General features: G+C 42.8%; 1 protein-coding gene across 3 annotated transcripts; it reads left to right on the top strand.

Annotated features, from left to right (window-relative positions):
- The first annotated feature begins 286 nt into the window (after positions 1–286).
- Positions 287–8481, top strand: nop9 (NOP9 nucleolar protein). 3 transcript variants are annotated; one of them, XM_077557946.1, is made up of 13 exons: positions 287–399; positions 1439–1659; positions 2922–3158; positions 4318–4383; positions 4459–4497; positions 4579–4686; positions 5575–5716; positions 5821–6013; positions 6084–6224; positions 7367–7486; positions 7629–7841; positions 7988–8093; positions 8192–8481. In XM_077557946.1, the coding sequence occupies exons 2-13, from the start codon at positions 1440–1442 to the stop codon at positions 8344–8346; spliced, it is 1740 nt and encodes a 579-aa protein (XP_077414072.1). In that variant the 5' UTR covers positions 287–399; position 1439; the 3' UTR covers positions 8347–8481. The 3 variants fall into 3 exon arrangements, with proteins under 3 accessions (XP_077414072.1, XP_077414070.1, XP_077414071.1); XM_077557944.1 differs by having other exon boundaries at positions 4318–4497; XM_077557945.1 differs by having other exon boundaries at positions 323–403; positions 4318–4497.
- Positions 8482–16267: the final 7786 nt, after the last annotated feature.

Raw genomic sequence — 16267 nt, 5'->3', positions numbered from 1 at the left:
CTTGATTTTTAACTCAAATTAAGGTATTTTTGGCAAAGGAAATGGCAATGCAATGTGAGCAGCAGCATGCATTTTCACATTATCTTGCAAATACCGTTTTTTATTTTCATTGTTCAGGCTGGCTGTAAATCCACAAGTAAAAAATAAATAGTGATGTCAGGCTTAGCTGTATATTATTTATATCTTTGTTTTATTTTGAGCATCAGAATAACACAGTAAAGATAGAAGCAACAAAATAAAAACAGCAGACTGGAAGCGAAACGCAGTTGGCCACATCACAATATACCAATGCTGTAGGTGGCGGCAGCTAGCAATTATGTACTCTTAACAAACCATAGAAGAAGAAAAGGTTACATTTGTACCCGGAAGTAGGATTGTTTGGTTTGCTGCATACTGCACGTGAGTACGTCTTTTCACTTCGATTTTGCTACCTATTTTAAATGTCGTTGGAAAATGCTTTACAGATGTATGTTTTGTTTTTCGAGTTTAGATAAGTTGCTTTGCATGAATTTCAGTCGTTACAATGTTGTACATTTTCACAAACCCACATGGCACAGCTATTGCGTTATTATTAAGTTTCAGTTGAGAATTCTAAAACGTGCCCACTTCTTTAAAAGAAAAACAACAACAATCGTATCAATCATCTCTTAACTAGTTCACCAACGAAAAAAAAACACACACACGAAAACTTACCGTAACTCGCCACCTAGCGTTATTTTGCCGTGAATCGCGCAAGAATTACAAGTACAAATTTTGCGCAGGTGAAGGTGTACCAGTTCGTGCAGTAGTAGGTAGAGCGGACGCCTCGCAGGTGCTACATGCGCAAAAATACTGCTCCGTGTATTTTTATTTATTTATTAATTCTATTTTTATTTTTGCCATGTTGACAATTTCTTGCAGCCAGTCGGGAGTTGTAAACGAACCGTTTTATTTCACGCGTTTATTGAAGAAATTAATTATTATGGTTAGGGTCAGGCTGGTATAGCCGATAACAGCCAATCCGTGAAGAGTCAGAATGGACCAGGAGGTGAAGTGATAACAAGGTCCGGCGATTGACTGACCGGTAAAGTAGCGCTCGCAGGAGAGTTGCCAATTACGGCAAAAATAACCACTGAATGGCTCTTAAAATTTATTCTTTACCCTGTTGCAATTGTTATTAATAATACACCCAAAAAAGTAAATAAATGTGTGTCATTACAGTCTATTTAAGGTGGGCGGAGAGGTGATATCTGAAAGTTATACCATCTGACTTAATCAGTCATCTGCTGTAGCCAAATAACTTTAAAATGTAAAAAGCCTCTCAACAATTTTGTTAGTTATACCATCTGACTTAATCAGTCATCTGCTGTAGCCAAATAACTTTAAAATGTAAAAAGCCTCTCAACAATTTTGTTGTCGGTTGTCATGACACTAAGTTGCATATTGTACTCATTCAAAGGATGCCGGAAAAGGAAGAGGTCAAGAAGCCCCAGAAAGGAGTTACTAAGAAGAGAGACCAGCCAGCAGGCTATGGAGGAGAGAGCAAGAGGAAAAAAGCTCAAGATGAGACAAAGGCAGAAGGAGAGGGTGGAAAAAAGCGACTTGATGCAATGAGTGTTGGTTATTACCGGCGAGTTGGAGAAAGACTGAATGATGACTTTGAAGATGCTGAGGAGAGAGGTGAGATTGAAATGGTGCTACAAGATGTCACCTATGTGAAAACTTGGTTGTGAGTGTATTTTGATGAAGAATTCTTGATCCTCTCTAATGTAGGTAGAGTAGATAATGAATTCATTCACTGCCATTGATGGCTATAAACGTCAAAAATTCATTTGAACTATTTCTATTAGATTAAAAAAAAATCCACTTGTAAGAGTGTGAAAACCTAGCAAAAAAATATTGTACATTTAGAACAGATATAAAGTTTTTGAGTAATCGTGAGTTAACTAGTGAAGTCATGCGATTAATTACAATTAAAAAATTTTTTAAATCACCTGACGATGATTATTAAAAATTAGAGGCGTCAGGCAATTAAATTTTTTTATCGGAATTAATTGCATGACTTCAATAGTTAACTCACGATTAAGCACAAATTTTATATCTGCTTTAAATGTACAATAAAAAAAAATTCTAGGTTTTCATCTCTTGTTAACAAAAGTAGAAAAAAGTTAGACTAATAGAAATAGTTAAAATGATTTTTTGACGTTTATAACCGTCAATGGCAGTGAATGAGTTAACTTACAGTAGCATCTTAGTATGTAGTTCAGTTGGCACTCACTACAACTACTTTTAAATGATTCTCTGACACCTTTATTATCGTGAAGACATATTTTTGCTGTAGCACCTTTGAGTGGTGAGTATATATTCTACTGACTCTCTTTAGCAAATGCAGTTCGCACCGTTTTGGGGAAATCATCTCCATCGTGGCAGTTGGGAGTCATATGCAGGGGAGAAACACTGGGTGTATTTGGGTTTGGTCTTTTTCTTCTTTTTTGTGTGCATGATAGATAGAATCTTCTGGAAATTATCTGGCGACATTGTGGCATATAAAGAGTGATACACAACTTTTTACCCAAAAGACACAAATTATTTGATTTATACTGAGAAATCTCGGAATAGTATAGAATTTTTAAAAAGGAACATTAATTTGACTACGTGCATCACATCTCTATTGATCTGTGTTAAAATGGTAGTTCTGCGATCCTTCTTTTTGAAAATGTTGGATCTGACCGGTCTAGTTGCCAAATAATGAGGAATAGAACTCTGGGGCCAGATCACTTTGGGCCGAGTTGGGACAATCTGCCAACATTCAGAAAATAAATTTACTTAATTAGCTAGTTGACAAAATAATTACTTGGTTGTCACGTTCCCTAATGTCCCCTTTATAACATGAACTCTCATGTAGCAACACAACACTGTCTTATATACTGTCTTTTCCGCAGATATGTTTGTGGAAAATGTCCTGAGTGAAGTGAAAGATAAAGCAAGCGTGGTGGCAATGGATCGTACCGGAAGCATCACACTGCAGCACCTGCTCCCACTGTCGAGTCTTGATCAGGTGGCAAAAGTCATGGCTGAGCTGGGAGGAGAATCAGGAGCAGACTTCAAAGCCATCTCTTGTGACCGTTGTGGCGGACATGTAGTGGAGAGCGCAGTCCGACAGGTGTCCAGGTTGACAGGTGTGTTGAATTGTTGATGATGTATGATGCGATAGTTCCATTAGTAGTTTTTTTTTTCAACTCATGTCAACATAGTACTTGGCCACCATGATGCCACAGGATGGCGCCAAAGCACATATATAAAGTCTCTGACAGATTTGGCCTGAACACAAAAACAGCAAAAAAAAGTTTTAACAGGAAATATATATATATATATATATATATATATATATATATATATAAAGGATGTTCGATTCCACTTTTTTTCCAACTCATCTCTTGAGTAGTCACCGATACCAATACAAAGCACCAATACCACCTGTACTTTTGATTCATAAAATTGGCACAAAAAAACTATGACAGATCATTTTAATGGAAGACCTCTATATCCCAATATAGATTTTTTTCTCCTTAAAATTGCATAATGGCAATTGTTTATTCTTCAAATTTCTTGTTCCTGATTGTAAAATGGCCACAAGAAGACAATTGATACTGTTATTGGCCGCCGTTGCGAGTACCAACACCTTATTTCGGTACTCGTCAATCCCCCCCAAATAAAATAAAAAAAATGCACACAAAAATGTAAATTTTAAATGCCAAACCATGAATATGCGGGGGGTCCACTAATGTGCTCTACACTTATTTGTTCAAGTATGGATAATTAGAGCAACTAGAGTCCTGCTATCTATTAGAGCCGAGGCCGCTATGTGAAGATATACGGTAGTAACGATTTAACAGGCAGACTGCTAACCCTAATCTTAATTACCCTTTTATGTGTTTGTTTTGTTAATAACATTGTAATTAGGGCTGGGCAATAAATCAAATTAATTTGATACATCGTCATTTTAAAAATCGAATCGTTGAAAATTTGCAAAATCGTGAAATCGAATGTTGTCTTCTGGATTATTAAAAGCTGTTCTTATGTTCTGTTACATTTAAATGTTTTAGTAAGTTGTAATTTTGCAAGTGGCAAAATGCTGGATGGGTGCTTTACAAGAAATAGCTACTAACTAGGGCAAGTCAAGAACTTCTCAAGAAGAAGCACTTGATGGCAGAGGAAAGGAAAACAGACATCTTTAACAGGACCCGGCCTCTGAGACTGACTCGCCAAACTCAGAATCGCTGTCCTAGTCATTATAACATCAAATCATGCTGTTTCCTGCGTGTTTAATGAATTTAGCAAAAGAAGAAGAAGATGATGAGAGTGAACTTCTGGAGGTCCAGGTCTTGGCATTAAGTCAAGTGGTGAGAGACAACAGCGCAGAGTTTATCAAACACGTCCACGGTTCTCACGTTGTCCGCACACTTTTGCATGTGCTGGCTGGCTGTGTGGGGCCTCCCCGCACGGAGACACGTCCAGGTATACACACACACACACACTTGTATGCACATTTTGCTTGTAATTTATATGTTGTTTGCCTTTGTTTTGTTTTTTTACAAGGTGTGAAAAACCGCAATGCTTCTCCTCAGCTGACTGACTTTGAGATTCCTACATCTTTTTGGTATGAGCTGAAAAGCCTCACAGAGACTTTGATGGACAGTGTTAAATGTAAGTCCGCGGTGAAGTATATGCTGACTGTTTTGTACCTGTGTATTGGCGTACTTTAATTCATTTGAGATTTTTCCTTTACCATCCTTTACGGAAGGGTTTGGTACATTAAAAAAATTACACGATACTATAGTAGTAGTAGTAGTAGTAGTACGATTTCGAATTTTTCGATTCAATTCACTTCAATCCGATATTAATTGATTATGGAACATCAAGTCTTCTTAAATATCAAGGACATGATAAAAACGCCACAAACATAACATTTTGTGGAAGAAGTAACTGGTTAAATGATTTAGTATTGTAATCACTAAGTGTTACACAAACATTTCATCGCTGCTATGTGAAAAGCACTTATGTCCGTTAACCTCACCACCCCCCCCCCTTTTTTTTTAAAAGATGTTTACGTTTTTGGGATGTCTGCATTCAGTTTCATCCCCAAAATATACGAATAAAAAAAAAAGACAAAAATGGACAGGTGTTTTCAAGGATCAGATGAAAATCTGTTCTTAATTATAATTCAATAATTGTAAATATAAATAAAAAATATTCTAAATTGCAGTAAGTCAGGTCTTTCATGAATGTAAGAGAATACTTTTAAATTCATGTGAACAGTAAATGTCAAGAAAACAGTAAAATACAACAAAACTCAGCCTTTAAAATTCTATTTTCTTATGTATTTATGGGAAAAAGAGATATTAAAATAATTGATTCATTGTTTTATGAATCGATATTAGGCTCAAAAAGGAAAATCAAATTGATATTGATTATTCAAATTATTATTTTTTAAACCCATCCCTAGTAATTACTGTACCATCTTCCTAGGACTCCATTGGAAGACAAGGTTTAAGTTTGAAAAGTTGTTGTTTTTGTCTCGTTGTGTCTCGCTAGTAAGCATCACAGACTCGGTTGCCAGTGCAGTGTTCCAGACCATGTTGACCGTGTGTCACAGGAAGCGGCCCAAACTTTGCAAACAGCTCATCAGGCGCATCATGGAATACTTGACAAGTTGCCCCGCTGCTCCGGGAGTCAGGTCTCGCTTCAATTGTGTCTTTAAATCCGCACAATCAGAAGAAGGGAGGGGAAGCATTTTCTTACTTTGCTTTTGTTGTTGTTGACTTTTTCTTTTTTTTATAGTCCGCTTCTGGTTTTCCTCAAGGACCAGGCTTCCAGTCACCTTATTGAGACCATTACTCAGCTTTCACCCAAATCTCTTCTCCGAGACCTTTACAAGAATCACCTGAAGGGTCACCTGGTTGACCTTGCTCTCCATCCCATCGCCAACTTCCCTGTGCAGAGGTTGACGGCGGCCTCGGCCAAATGCAAACTGGTGGGCTGAAAATGGAAATGCAAGTTGTCCAAGTGCAAGAATGACTGAGGCTTTTCTCTACCTTTTGAAGTTCCCCAGGTTATTCGATGAGTTGGTTCAAGGCGTCGAGGCCATCTTGGCTGCAGGTCACATGGGTGTGATTGTGCAACTGGCAGAAAGCTGTGCAGAAGGTGGAGAGCGGCAAGGAGAATTGATGCAGTGTCTACTCCAAGTAAGTGTGAACGTTATGATCAAAACTAGGGATAGACTGATTATCGGTGCCAATATTTGGCTTTTTGGCAAATATCGGCATCTGCATTTTTACGAATCTGAAGGCCAATGTAGTTGGTATCACACGGAGTGAATGCTTGCGAACATAGCGAATTTTGCGTTTTCATAAGGATTTGTAAGATGTTCACAGACACTTTTTCACCAAATTAGCTACATTCGCATGCATTTGTCGCTTAGTGAGCTACAGGTTACTTTTCATTTATGTATTTATTTAAATTTCCACTTAACTTTATAAAAGATGATGCTGAAAGTGGGAACTCCCTACACTTTTTTTTTTAAATAACATACAGGTATGTATATATTTTTTTTAATTTTGGAAAACTTTATTTACAGTAGAAAACTTTAGGGAGCTATTTACTTGCTTAGCTTTTAATTTAGTTCATCACGCGGATGACCCTAGAAGTTCCCTGCAATTTTTGCTATAATTTTTAAGCTGTAACAAAGCTGTCTTTTTTTTTCTTTTCTTTTTTTTAAGAAAACTTTCAAAGTGTTGACCATTTTATGTACAAAATTAAAAGAAAACTTTCAAAGTGTTGACCATTTCAAAAGTTGTTTTAACAAACGCTTAACCCATTAAAGAGTAACTCAACACTAAATCACCTTCTTCTTTTTGCTGATAAACTGTATAAACGGGTGACTACAAATGCTGTTTACATGTCCTGGTCATTATTTTGACATTTTAGTGCATGTTTGTTGAAAGCTTGAATTTGGGGCAAAAACTGTGTTTTTGGTGCCATCTTAAGGTTAAACACTGAGATAAACACAATTTTGGCTGTTTGTACTCTCATTACACGAGACAATACACACTCCGTCACTTGTTCCGCATGACGTAGTCGCTCCCACTACCAACCGGCTCATTCTCGTACACGCCTCCTTAAACGTCTTCTTAGTGAGTTGCTGCTGTCAATCACAGCCAGACCACGCCCAACCCTCTCCCCATTCACAACCCAACGGTCCCCTGGGCAGCACCCCTTTAAGCGCCGATTTCAAATCTTTTTTTATGCTGATTTTGGATTTTATCAAAAGTTGAATAACAATGAAAGCTTCATTTTTGTCAAATTGGATTGTTGCTTGTTCTCACAGGCATTCCACTGTGCCGAGCCTGGCTCCCGCCATGTCCACTGCCTCCCTCTCTTCATGTCCCTCCTCACCTACGATGTCTACTACCACTCTGACACAGCAGAGGGCAGCGTTCAGACAGAGGTGAGCTGACATGTTGCAACCTTCTCTTGAACCTGCATCATGAATGATAACCCGTGAATAACAGAATAATCCTTCCGGTGTTTTTTTATGCCGAGCAAATGTCAGACGAACAGCAGGTTGCAATATGGCTTGTGTGTTCTAGGTCCCTCTGTCATCCATCTGTTACCACGGCTCCCGGCTGGTGCAGGCACTCGCCAGGTTCCAGGAGCGCTCCATCCTCCTCAGCAGTCTGCGCTCGCTAACGTCAGTGGACCTTTTGAAACTGGCGTCAGACCCTGCCGGCAGCCACGTCCTTCAAGTTCTCATCACCACATCCAGCGACAAGGGAAGAGGGAAGATCCTCAAGAGGTTGGAGGTACGAGCACTTGGCCGTTATTGATTCTGTGAACAAGCACTATTGACCTGCAAGGACGGGAAAACAATGGTGTGGAACTTTCATATTTCTTTACTGAGTTCTTCCACATTAAACACGGGTATAACATTGTATTTATTTCCACCCAGGGTCAATATGTTCGGATGGCGTGCTCCAGGTTAGGCAGTCGAGTACTGGAGGCCGTGTGGAACAGTGCATCGGTCAGTCAGAGGCAAAACATTGCACAGGAGCTTGGTAACATGATTCATGTGGCACATTTTTTTGCATTTATTTTCTCGTTACCATGTACAGTATGTTAATGAACTTTTTTCCTTTCTTATTTTCGCTTCCAGTGCCAAGTGAAAGTCAGCTGAGGTCAGACCAATTTGCTCGCCATGTGTGGGCCAAATTTGCTCTTTCCCACTTTATCAGCAGACGAGCCCACTGGCAGGAGATTCAAACCGGCGAGTCGAAGAAACGCAAGCTTTTTAGTGATATTCTTGAGTAAAAAAAAAAAAAAAGTGTTTTGGCCAAAATAATGTTTTTTCTTTCTATTGTTTCATTCAAGCATTTAGAAAATAAAAACATGTTTGTAAGGTTTGTTACTTGCGTGTCAATTCAAATACAGAAAGAATTAAGTTCAGTGTTATGGTCTGATTTTTATAAATATTTGTTAATTCCCATGTCTGCAAATAATCCTTCATTAACGATAAGACGAAAGTTACTACTGTAACTGCGATTCTATGAGTCCCGGACGACCGCCAGCAGGCGGTGCTTCAAGCACCGAATGTTTCCTTCGCGCATACTCAGTTAGAGTAATCCATACCAAATTAGTCACCTGTGACCCTAGAAGGGTATAAGTTTCGATGTCACCCGAGGTTCGTTTCCCCTCGGAATCTTCTAGAACCGCAGTTACAGTCATAACTTTAGTTCTATTTCGTCCCTCCCAACCGTCAGATGGCCGTGCTTCAAGCACTGAATGACTAATACCCGCGTAGTCACAAGGAATGCCAGACACAACCTCACTGAGAAGCCCCAGCAGGACATAAGACCATGCTTAGCTGATGGGGAGAGGCGACATCCACGCTATAAAACCTGGAGAAAGTGCTCGGCGCCGTCCACGAGGCAACAGCACAGATGTCCTCTAGAGGAACACCTCTCAGGGCAGCCCAAGAAGTGGCAACGCTCCTGGTGGAGTGACATCGCACCCCCGGCGGCAGGGGGTAGCCCGACCCAGGTAGGAATGACGAATGGCATCCACTACACAGTAAGACAAGCGCTGCTTGGAGAGAGCGGAGCCCTTGACCGGATCACCATAACAGACAAAAAGCCTGAGCAGACGTCCGAAAGCCCGCCGTAGCATCGATGTAGTACCGCAAGGCTCTCACAGGACACAAGAGCTCCGGCCTGTCCCACCTTCATCTAAAGGAGGTATATACAGTGCAAGCCGTAGAGGCTGGTTAGAACGAGAGCCAGACAACACCTTGGTAACAAAGGCAGTATTCGGCCACAGAGTGACGCCGGCGCCATCACAGGCATGCAGGGCTAACCGACAATGGGTGCAGCTCGCCGACACGCTTCGCAGAAGCAATGGCGAGCAAGAGCGCAGTCTTGCGTGACACCCACAGGAAGTCTGCCTCCCCCAGGGGCTCAGAGGCCTGCATAGGCCATCCAACACCAAATGTAAATCCCACGGCGGAACCCGAGGTGTAGTGCAGGGATAAAGACGGAGAGCCTCCAACAACGACAACAGCTCATGGCTACCCATCGTGCAGCCATCGACTACTGTGATTAGCAGAAATCGCTGCCACATACACCTTCAGCGTAGATGGAGCCCTTATCCAGGAGAGACTGCAGGAAATCCAGGATGGTGGGAACCGAACACAAAACGGGGTCCGCCCCGCAGTCTCCACACCACACCACAAACAACTTCCACCTGTTGGCCAGCCGAGTGGATGGTGCCCTTGCATTGAGAATGGTACGCCTGACCGGTTCTGCACAACAGGTCGGCAGCGGTCAGAGGCCAAACACACAAGCGGAGGCGTTGAGGGTTGGGATGGCAAATCCGACCTCCGTGATGGGACAAGAGCTCCTGCCTGTTGGGGAGACGCCACGGCTCGCCGCAGCACATTAGGCGGAGCAGGGGGAACCACGTCCGGGCCGGCCAGAAGGGGGCCACCAGTAACCCCTCCTGAAGAACTCACTAAAGCATCTGCCATATCAGAGGGAGCGGTGGAAAGGCGTAAAGGAGGTACTCCGGCCACGATTGGGCCAACGCATCCTGACCCAGAGGGCTGGTGGTTCCCCTCAGGGAAAACCAAAGGGCGCAGTGGGTCGAGTTCTCGGAGGCAAAAAGATCGACTCCCGCCCTGCCGAAGCGACTCCAAATCATGTGCACCACCACCGGTTGGAGGCGCCATTCTCCCGGAGGAGGACCCCGACAGGAGAGAGAGTCCGCGAGCTGGTTCCGATCCCCCGGCAGATAGACGGCCCGCAGACTGGCCAGGCGGGGGGCATCCCACCTGAGAAGGTCTTGGTCTTGGTCTCTCCAAGGTGCCAGGGCAAGGAGGCATCGACGTGACACCCTGAGCTTCCTGTGATGGTGCCATTTGCCGTGCAAGTAAAAGCCGTTCAGCCACCTCTGCAGGGGGCGCAATGACAGCAGACCCAGCGGGACCACGGCTGTCATGGACGTCAGCGTGCCCAAAAGTCGTAAATAGGTGACGTAAAGCAGCAGCTTGTTCTCCCGAAAGAGCGTGAGGAGGCGAAGAGCATCGTCGACCCTGAAAGAAGACGGGTGGGCCCTCATAATTGTGTCCAAGGTCACCCCAATAAAGTCGGTCCTTTGAGAGGGGATCACAGAGGACTTTGGCAGATTGACCCTGATGCCAAATCGGGCCACATGTGACAGAAGATCGTAGGTATCTTGGATCACCTGAGCTTGTGATGGCGCGCAGAGGAGCCAGTTGTCAAGGTACGGCAGCACCTTCATGCCCGTAGACTAGGGGCGCAAGAGCAGCCTTCACAAATCGAGTGAAAACCAGTGGGGCGAGGGAGAGTCCGAAAGGGAGCATGTGGAATTGTCAGTGACGGCCGCTGTAGGCAAAACGGAGAAACCGGCGGTGCCGAGGTGCAATGTGGAAGTAGGCGTCCTTCAGGTCTACGAATGTGAATAACTCCCCTTGGGCGACCGTCTGTAAGACGTCGTTCGTGGTCAACATGTGGAATGGCAATACCTTGAGATGTCGGTTGAGCCGCCTCAGGTCCAGTATTGTCTGGTATCCGCCTGTCTTTTTCGGGACAAGGACGTACGTTGAGTAGAAAGCCCCGGGTTGCGCCAGAGGATCCACGACCTCAATCGCATCCTTGGCCAGGAGGGCGGAAAGCTCCTGGTCCAGTGCCAAGGCCTTTGCCGGGTCGGCGATGGTGGTCACCCTGAAAAAAATAGGGGCCTCAGTCCCCCGGGTCTATTTGAGGGGGGCAGGCTACTACTAAGGCTGGAAAGCTGTCTCCTGGTCTCACGGGCCCTAATTGTCCTTTCCAGCGCCCCCACAGCAGCCGAACCAAAAAGCTGCCCCGGCTCCACAGGAACACTTCGGAGAGCCCTCCTAGAGGACTGCATAAAGGGGGACTGCGCCAGGAAGGACATCAGCCGGCCTGTGCCGGAAGAAGGCACTCTCAGATGCCGACTGGGCCTGCGGAGGCACATCCAAACGCAGGAGGTCCAAGGCACTGCGCAGTACAAGTACCTGCCTCGCTGTACAAGCTCCGAGCGGATGACAAAGAGCTCTGTCCCAAAATCACAGACGCTGGTTCACTGTCAGCATCATGAAAAAAAGCTGCCGAAGCCGCCAAGAAAATGGCGTCATCTTCCGGAAGATTTGTTTGGGTGGAGTAGCTGGACTTGGCACCACCGAAGGGGAGGTTGACGGTCCTGCAAAAGTGACCTCACCTCCGCTAACTCGGTCTGCAGGCGTCGCTGCGCCACCTTCTTCTTGGGGGGACCAGACACAGCAGAAGACACACCGAGACGTTTTGGGGGCCTTGGTTGGGAAGATGACAGGCGACCCAGAGGGCTGGGGTCCTCCACATGAGGATTGCCGGACTGAGTCTCTCCAACGCGATCGAAAATGAGGCATCTTGGGCAGCGATCATCCTGGACTTCCGAGGCCTCAAAGACGGCGCCACAGTCCGCATAGCAATGGGAGCCCTCCATCGCGAATGCAAAGGAGTCCTGGTAGTGAACAGTGGGTTAGACCCTAACCCTAACCCTTAAACCTCCGACCAACACGGTCACAGGGCTAACTGCGGCGAGGTCGAAGAGAGTACAGTACCTGCAATCTTCGAAGTTGCGTCGTATGCAAACGCCTGGCGAGAAGGAAAGAAGAAATGTACCTCGGGTGACACCGGAACTTATACCCTTCAAAGGTCACTGAGGAGTTACAGGTGACTAATTTGGTATGCATTACTCGAACTGCGCATGAGCGAAGGAAACATTCGCCATCTGGTGGTCGGTAGGGATGAAATAGAACTTCACACCATAAATGAAATTTTAACTGTCTTTGTTGACAACAGTAAAAAGTTGTGCTTTTTCTTTGAAAGTCTCTCCATTTCTCTGAGTTTAATTGCCAATGAGCAAAGTATTCCCTGCTCCATCCTATTTCGGGTGAATGTTTTGAGTATTTTTAAGGATGGGAATGATCTTTCCCCAGACACTTTCGCAGCTGGCACAGTGAGAGCAGACAAGAGTGACGGTTGTGGCTGCAGTGTACATTTATTAGAAGGATAATCTGTTTGTGGCAGCCATTTTCCATTCAGTCTCATCTCACCGCAATCTTCAAATTGGAATAACAAGATCTTTCAAGGGTAACACTAATAATTCAATAAACCTTCATGGCAAAGAGAAAAAAATATTCCTATTATGTTTTTGTATTGTGGGCCTTGAACATAGTGTATACCCTTGTGTGAAATTGATTTAATTGAGGTCAGTGTCAATTTGTTCAAAACAATTTACAAGAAAATAATATGCTCAATCATCTCATCAAGATGAGCTAAAAGGGAATTAATCGTTTAATCTAATTGGATGAGTCACCTTGATTCCCAAAGTCTGGTTTAGTGTGAATAACTCCCTCAAGTGTGACTGTGTGGAAGACAACTTCTCTTTCACTAGATTTCCACGTCATATTGAGTCAGTTAAATCCTATTCAAAATGTCCTGAGCGAGTTGGGCTTTTCATCTATTTTGTTACTAGATTATTTCAATAGGCATGCTTTACAGACTAGAGACCAATTTGAAAAAGGAAAAAAAATCTGTTAGATTTTTATGCTGACTGAAACTAGAATTGTCATGCTGATTCCAAAATTGCAGTGAGGTTTTTTTTTCTAGCCTATAAAGATTTGTCTTCACAATACCCTCCAGATAAGCAAAATTCCGCTGAATACCTGTAGTAAGCTGTGTTGATTACAATTTGACTCATCCAGTTACGTGGCAACTTGTTTGTGCAGCTACCAATAAATAGCGCAGTACTATAAGTACTGTCAATATCTGCGAACAGAAATCTAATGCTGACTTTTCTCTGAATCTTGTAAACATAAGAACACCGATGTAATGTTCTATTTCATTTTATGCTGTTTTATTTTATTTTTCAAGTTTTCTAAGCTTGTAAACCTCATTCACTGCTAGCCAAAATTTTCAATACCCACACGATATGTTCAATAATGATATATATACCGATTTTGCCAAATGACAGAAGAGACTCTCTCCTTTCTGCCTTGTCCCGTTCTTTTATAATTGACAGTAGAAAAATGTTGGTTGTACGAAATCCATCCATTTCTCCCGTGGACTCTCAAACTGTTTATTTCGTATAAAATGGGGCAATGGTGTCATATACTGGTGTTTGTGCATCAGTAAAGTTGTTTCCAAATTTGACATTTACAGTAGAGCATAATCAGATTCTCCCCACATCTAACGCCATTGAAAAAAATGTAATTGACAATTATACTTGTCAAAGGCAGTGAATGAATTTGTAACAATTTCATCTTAGTGCTACATCCACTTTTATAATTTTTTTTATAAGAAAACGGGGATCCTATACATAGTATTCACATGACGTCACCGACCCCCGACCTATCGACCCAACACACCTTTTGTGGGGCAAACGGCCAGCAAGACAACGCAACCAAATGTTGAGGAGCGCTCGTGTTGTTACTACAAGTTACTATGATTCATTCATTTGTTCATTTACCTTAGAGCACACGTTGCCATGTCGTCCGGTCCGGGCAGTATCGACAAATGTTTGTAATCCAATCAATTCCACTAACGTGTACCGCTGCAAAGAGTGTTGAGCTAAATCTTCCGTATATTTCTTGCTTACACAAGTAACGTTAGAGGAAGCTGGGGGTGACATCGTCAATAACAAAAGGATATTTGGTGTAAACTCAATAGAAGCAGAACTGACTTCACTGGAAAATTGCCCCAAAATGAGGGGCGGGCTTGCGATCCCGTGACGTCAGTGAAGACTATGTATAGCTCAAAAACCTGCCGTGATAAATCCAAAACTGAGAGCAGTTTTGGATTCTGCACCCACAAATTCGGCACCAAACTCTTACTCAACCAAATTTGTATTCCCCAGTGTTATAAACAAGCACGTTAAAGGTAAAGTCTACAAGACCTCCAAGTGGCTTGATGTTCCTGTGACTGCAGGTGCACATACTCAAAACCTCCTGTGGCAGGGTATGGCAGCAAGACGAAAGTTAACGATAAATTGAAGAGACTGCTAATACAAATAGCACCGAAAGAGCCAAGAATAAACTCAAAAAGCAATTATAGGTGAACTCCAAGGTCATTGTCAGATCGCACCAACCATTAGCCAAAGTGAATTTGATGGGAGACGACCACTGTTGAAAATAAATCATTGAAATCTTTTTTTTTGCAAAACTTCATGTTGCCAAGCCACATTGCTTCTGAGAGACTGTTCTAAGAACAAATGAGACAAAAACCTGAACTTTCTGGAAGGTACGTTAGCTGTGGCTCACAGATGCCAAAATGAAGCATACCAAGAAAAGACCACTGTCCCTGTTTTGAAACATGGAGCATGTAGCTTCTTCTCTCTTTCTCCTTTGTGGCTTGTTAGTTTATAGTACCATATGTAGTAGGAAGCAAATGACAAGACACAATCACCAAATAGAATTATCTTCACTACACTGAAACCTTCCCCCTCCCCTAGTGTGAAACCATATCTTTCTTGTCTGAAACTTTCCTGTACATGCCCAATTTACACCACACTGATGGTGTACTCACTAACAAGCTTACACCCACACCAGAGGGAAATTTCTCATTGGTTATGCATAAAGATCACTGAAAATAGTCTTTCTTTGCGCGCAAGTGAGAAATCATTCAAAAAGCATTCATTGGCAAACAATTGCCGCTTTTCATCTTTTAAACAGTCTGTCATTTTCATCCCCAGCAGAAAAATTACAGTGTATGCCCACTGAATGAGTCAGAGACAAAGACAGAGGCAGGGAGGAGCGCGAGAGTGATATGGTGTCACAAAATCAAATTGTATCATATTGTTTGTGAAATCAAATCCAACCTTAAAAAAAACAGCCATTTCTTCTGCCCTTATTAATATTATGAAGTAGTCTTCTACAGTACTGGTTGAAAAAGTAAAACAAGAGGAGATCAACATTAATATATAGGACAATCGAGATACCAAAGGACTTAGGGACTCATGGTCTCCTAGACAACAGTCTCCAAGCAACCATTACTCCTCAAAGCTCTCTCCCTCTCTCTTTTCAAACCGTTGTCTCTTTGCCAGTTTTTCTTCCTCTCAAGAGTTCTCTCGTGGATCCCCTTGATAGTTGATAGGTACGTGATTGTTACACATGCAGTGTCATAAACTCAAAACTGCAGCTTGGGCTGTGGTTATGGACGTGGCACAATGAGCTCTTGCTATTCAGACCAACGCATCTGACCTGCCAGGGTGCAGTAGGGAATTTTTTTTCTCTCTAAGTGTTCAATACCTTTTAGGTACTTAAGGTCTGGGGGGGTGTCAACGGGAGATCAAGTGTTGCCTTTGGTGAGTTGCCTTCTTTTTATGCCCAATCTCAAAGTAATTCTCAGTAGATCCCAGTAAATCCCTGTAGAAGATTGTTGGACTCCCAAGCCTACAGTTGCTCATAAATATCTGTTTATCATAACATCTTTACGGATTGGCAGCTTCTTCTAAGCGGTGACCAAAAGTAGACAGCTCCTCCACGGTTTATGTAATAGGATTTCTGTTTTATGTTCTTAAAATCAAGCAAGTTTTTATGCTGGCTGTGAATTTTCATGGGGTGAAAAAAAGTTCACCTCTGGGAGAATATACTAGAGTACAGTATATGTGTGTAGCTACACACAGCACAGCACCGTTTTCTCTGCTTGCAGGCTCA

The sequence above is a fragment of the Vanacampus margaritifer genome, chromosome 2, assembly GCF_051991255.1.
Source record: "Vanacampus margaritifer isolate UIUO_Vmar chromosome 2, RoL_Vmar_1.0, whole genome shotgun sequence".
NCBI lineage: Eukaryota > Metazoa > Chordata > Actinopteri > Syngnathiformes > Syngnathidae > Vanacampus > Vanacampus margaritifer.
Note: the sequence above shows the minus strand (reverse complement) of the source record. Positions and strands in the feature narration are given on the sequence as shown.

Bases quoted from the DNA above. Each gene is read 5' to 3' on its own strand.
- nop9 (XM_077557944.1), top strand. From the start codon at position 1,440: ATGCCGGAAAAGGAAGAGGTCAAGAAGCCCCAGAAAGGAGTTACTAAG. The intron at 4,687-5,574 runs GTAAGTCCGCGG...GTGTCTCGCTAG, and splicing joins TTTGATGGACAGTGTTAAAT to TAAGCATCACAGACTCGGTT. The intron at 7,842-7,987 runs GTACGAGCACTT...ATTTCCACCCAG, and splicing joins AGATCCTCAAGAGGTTGGAG to GGTCAATATGTTCGGATGGC.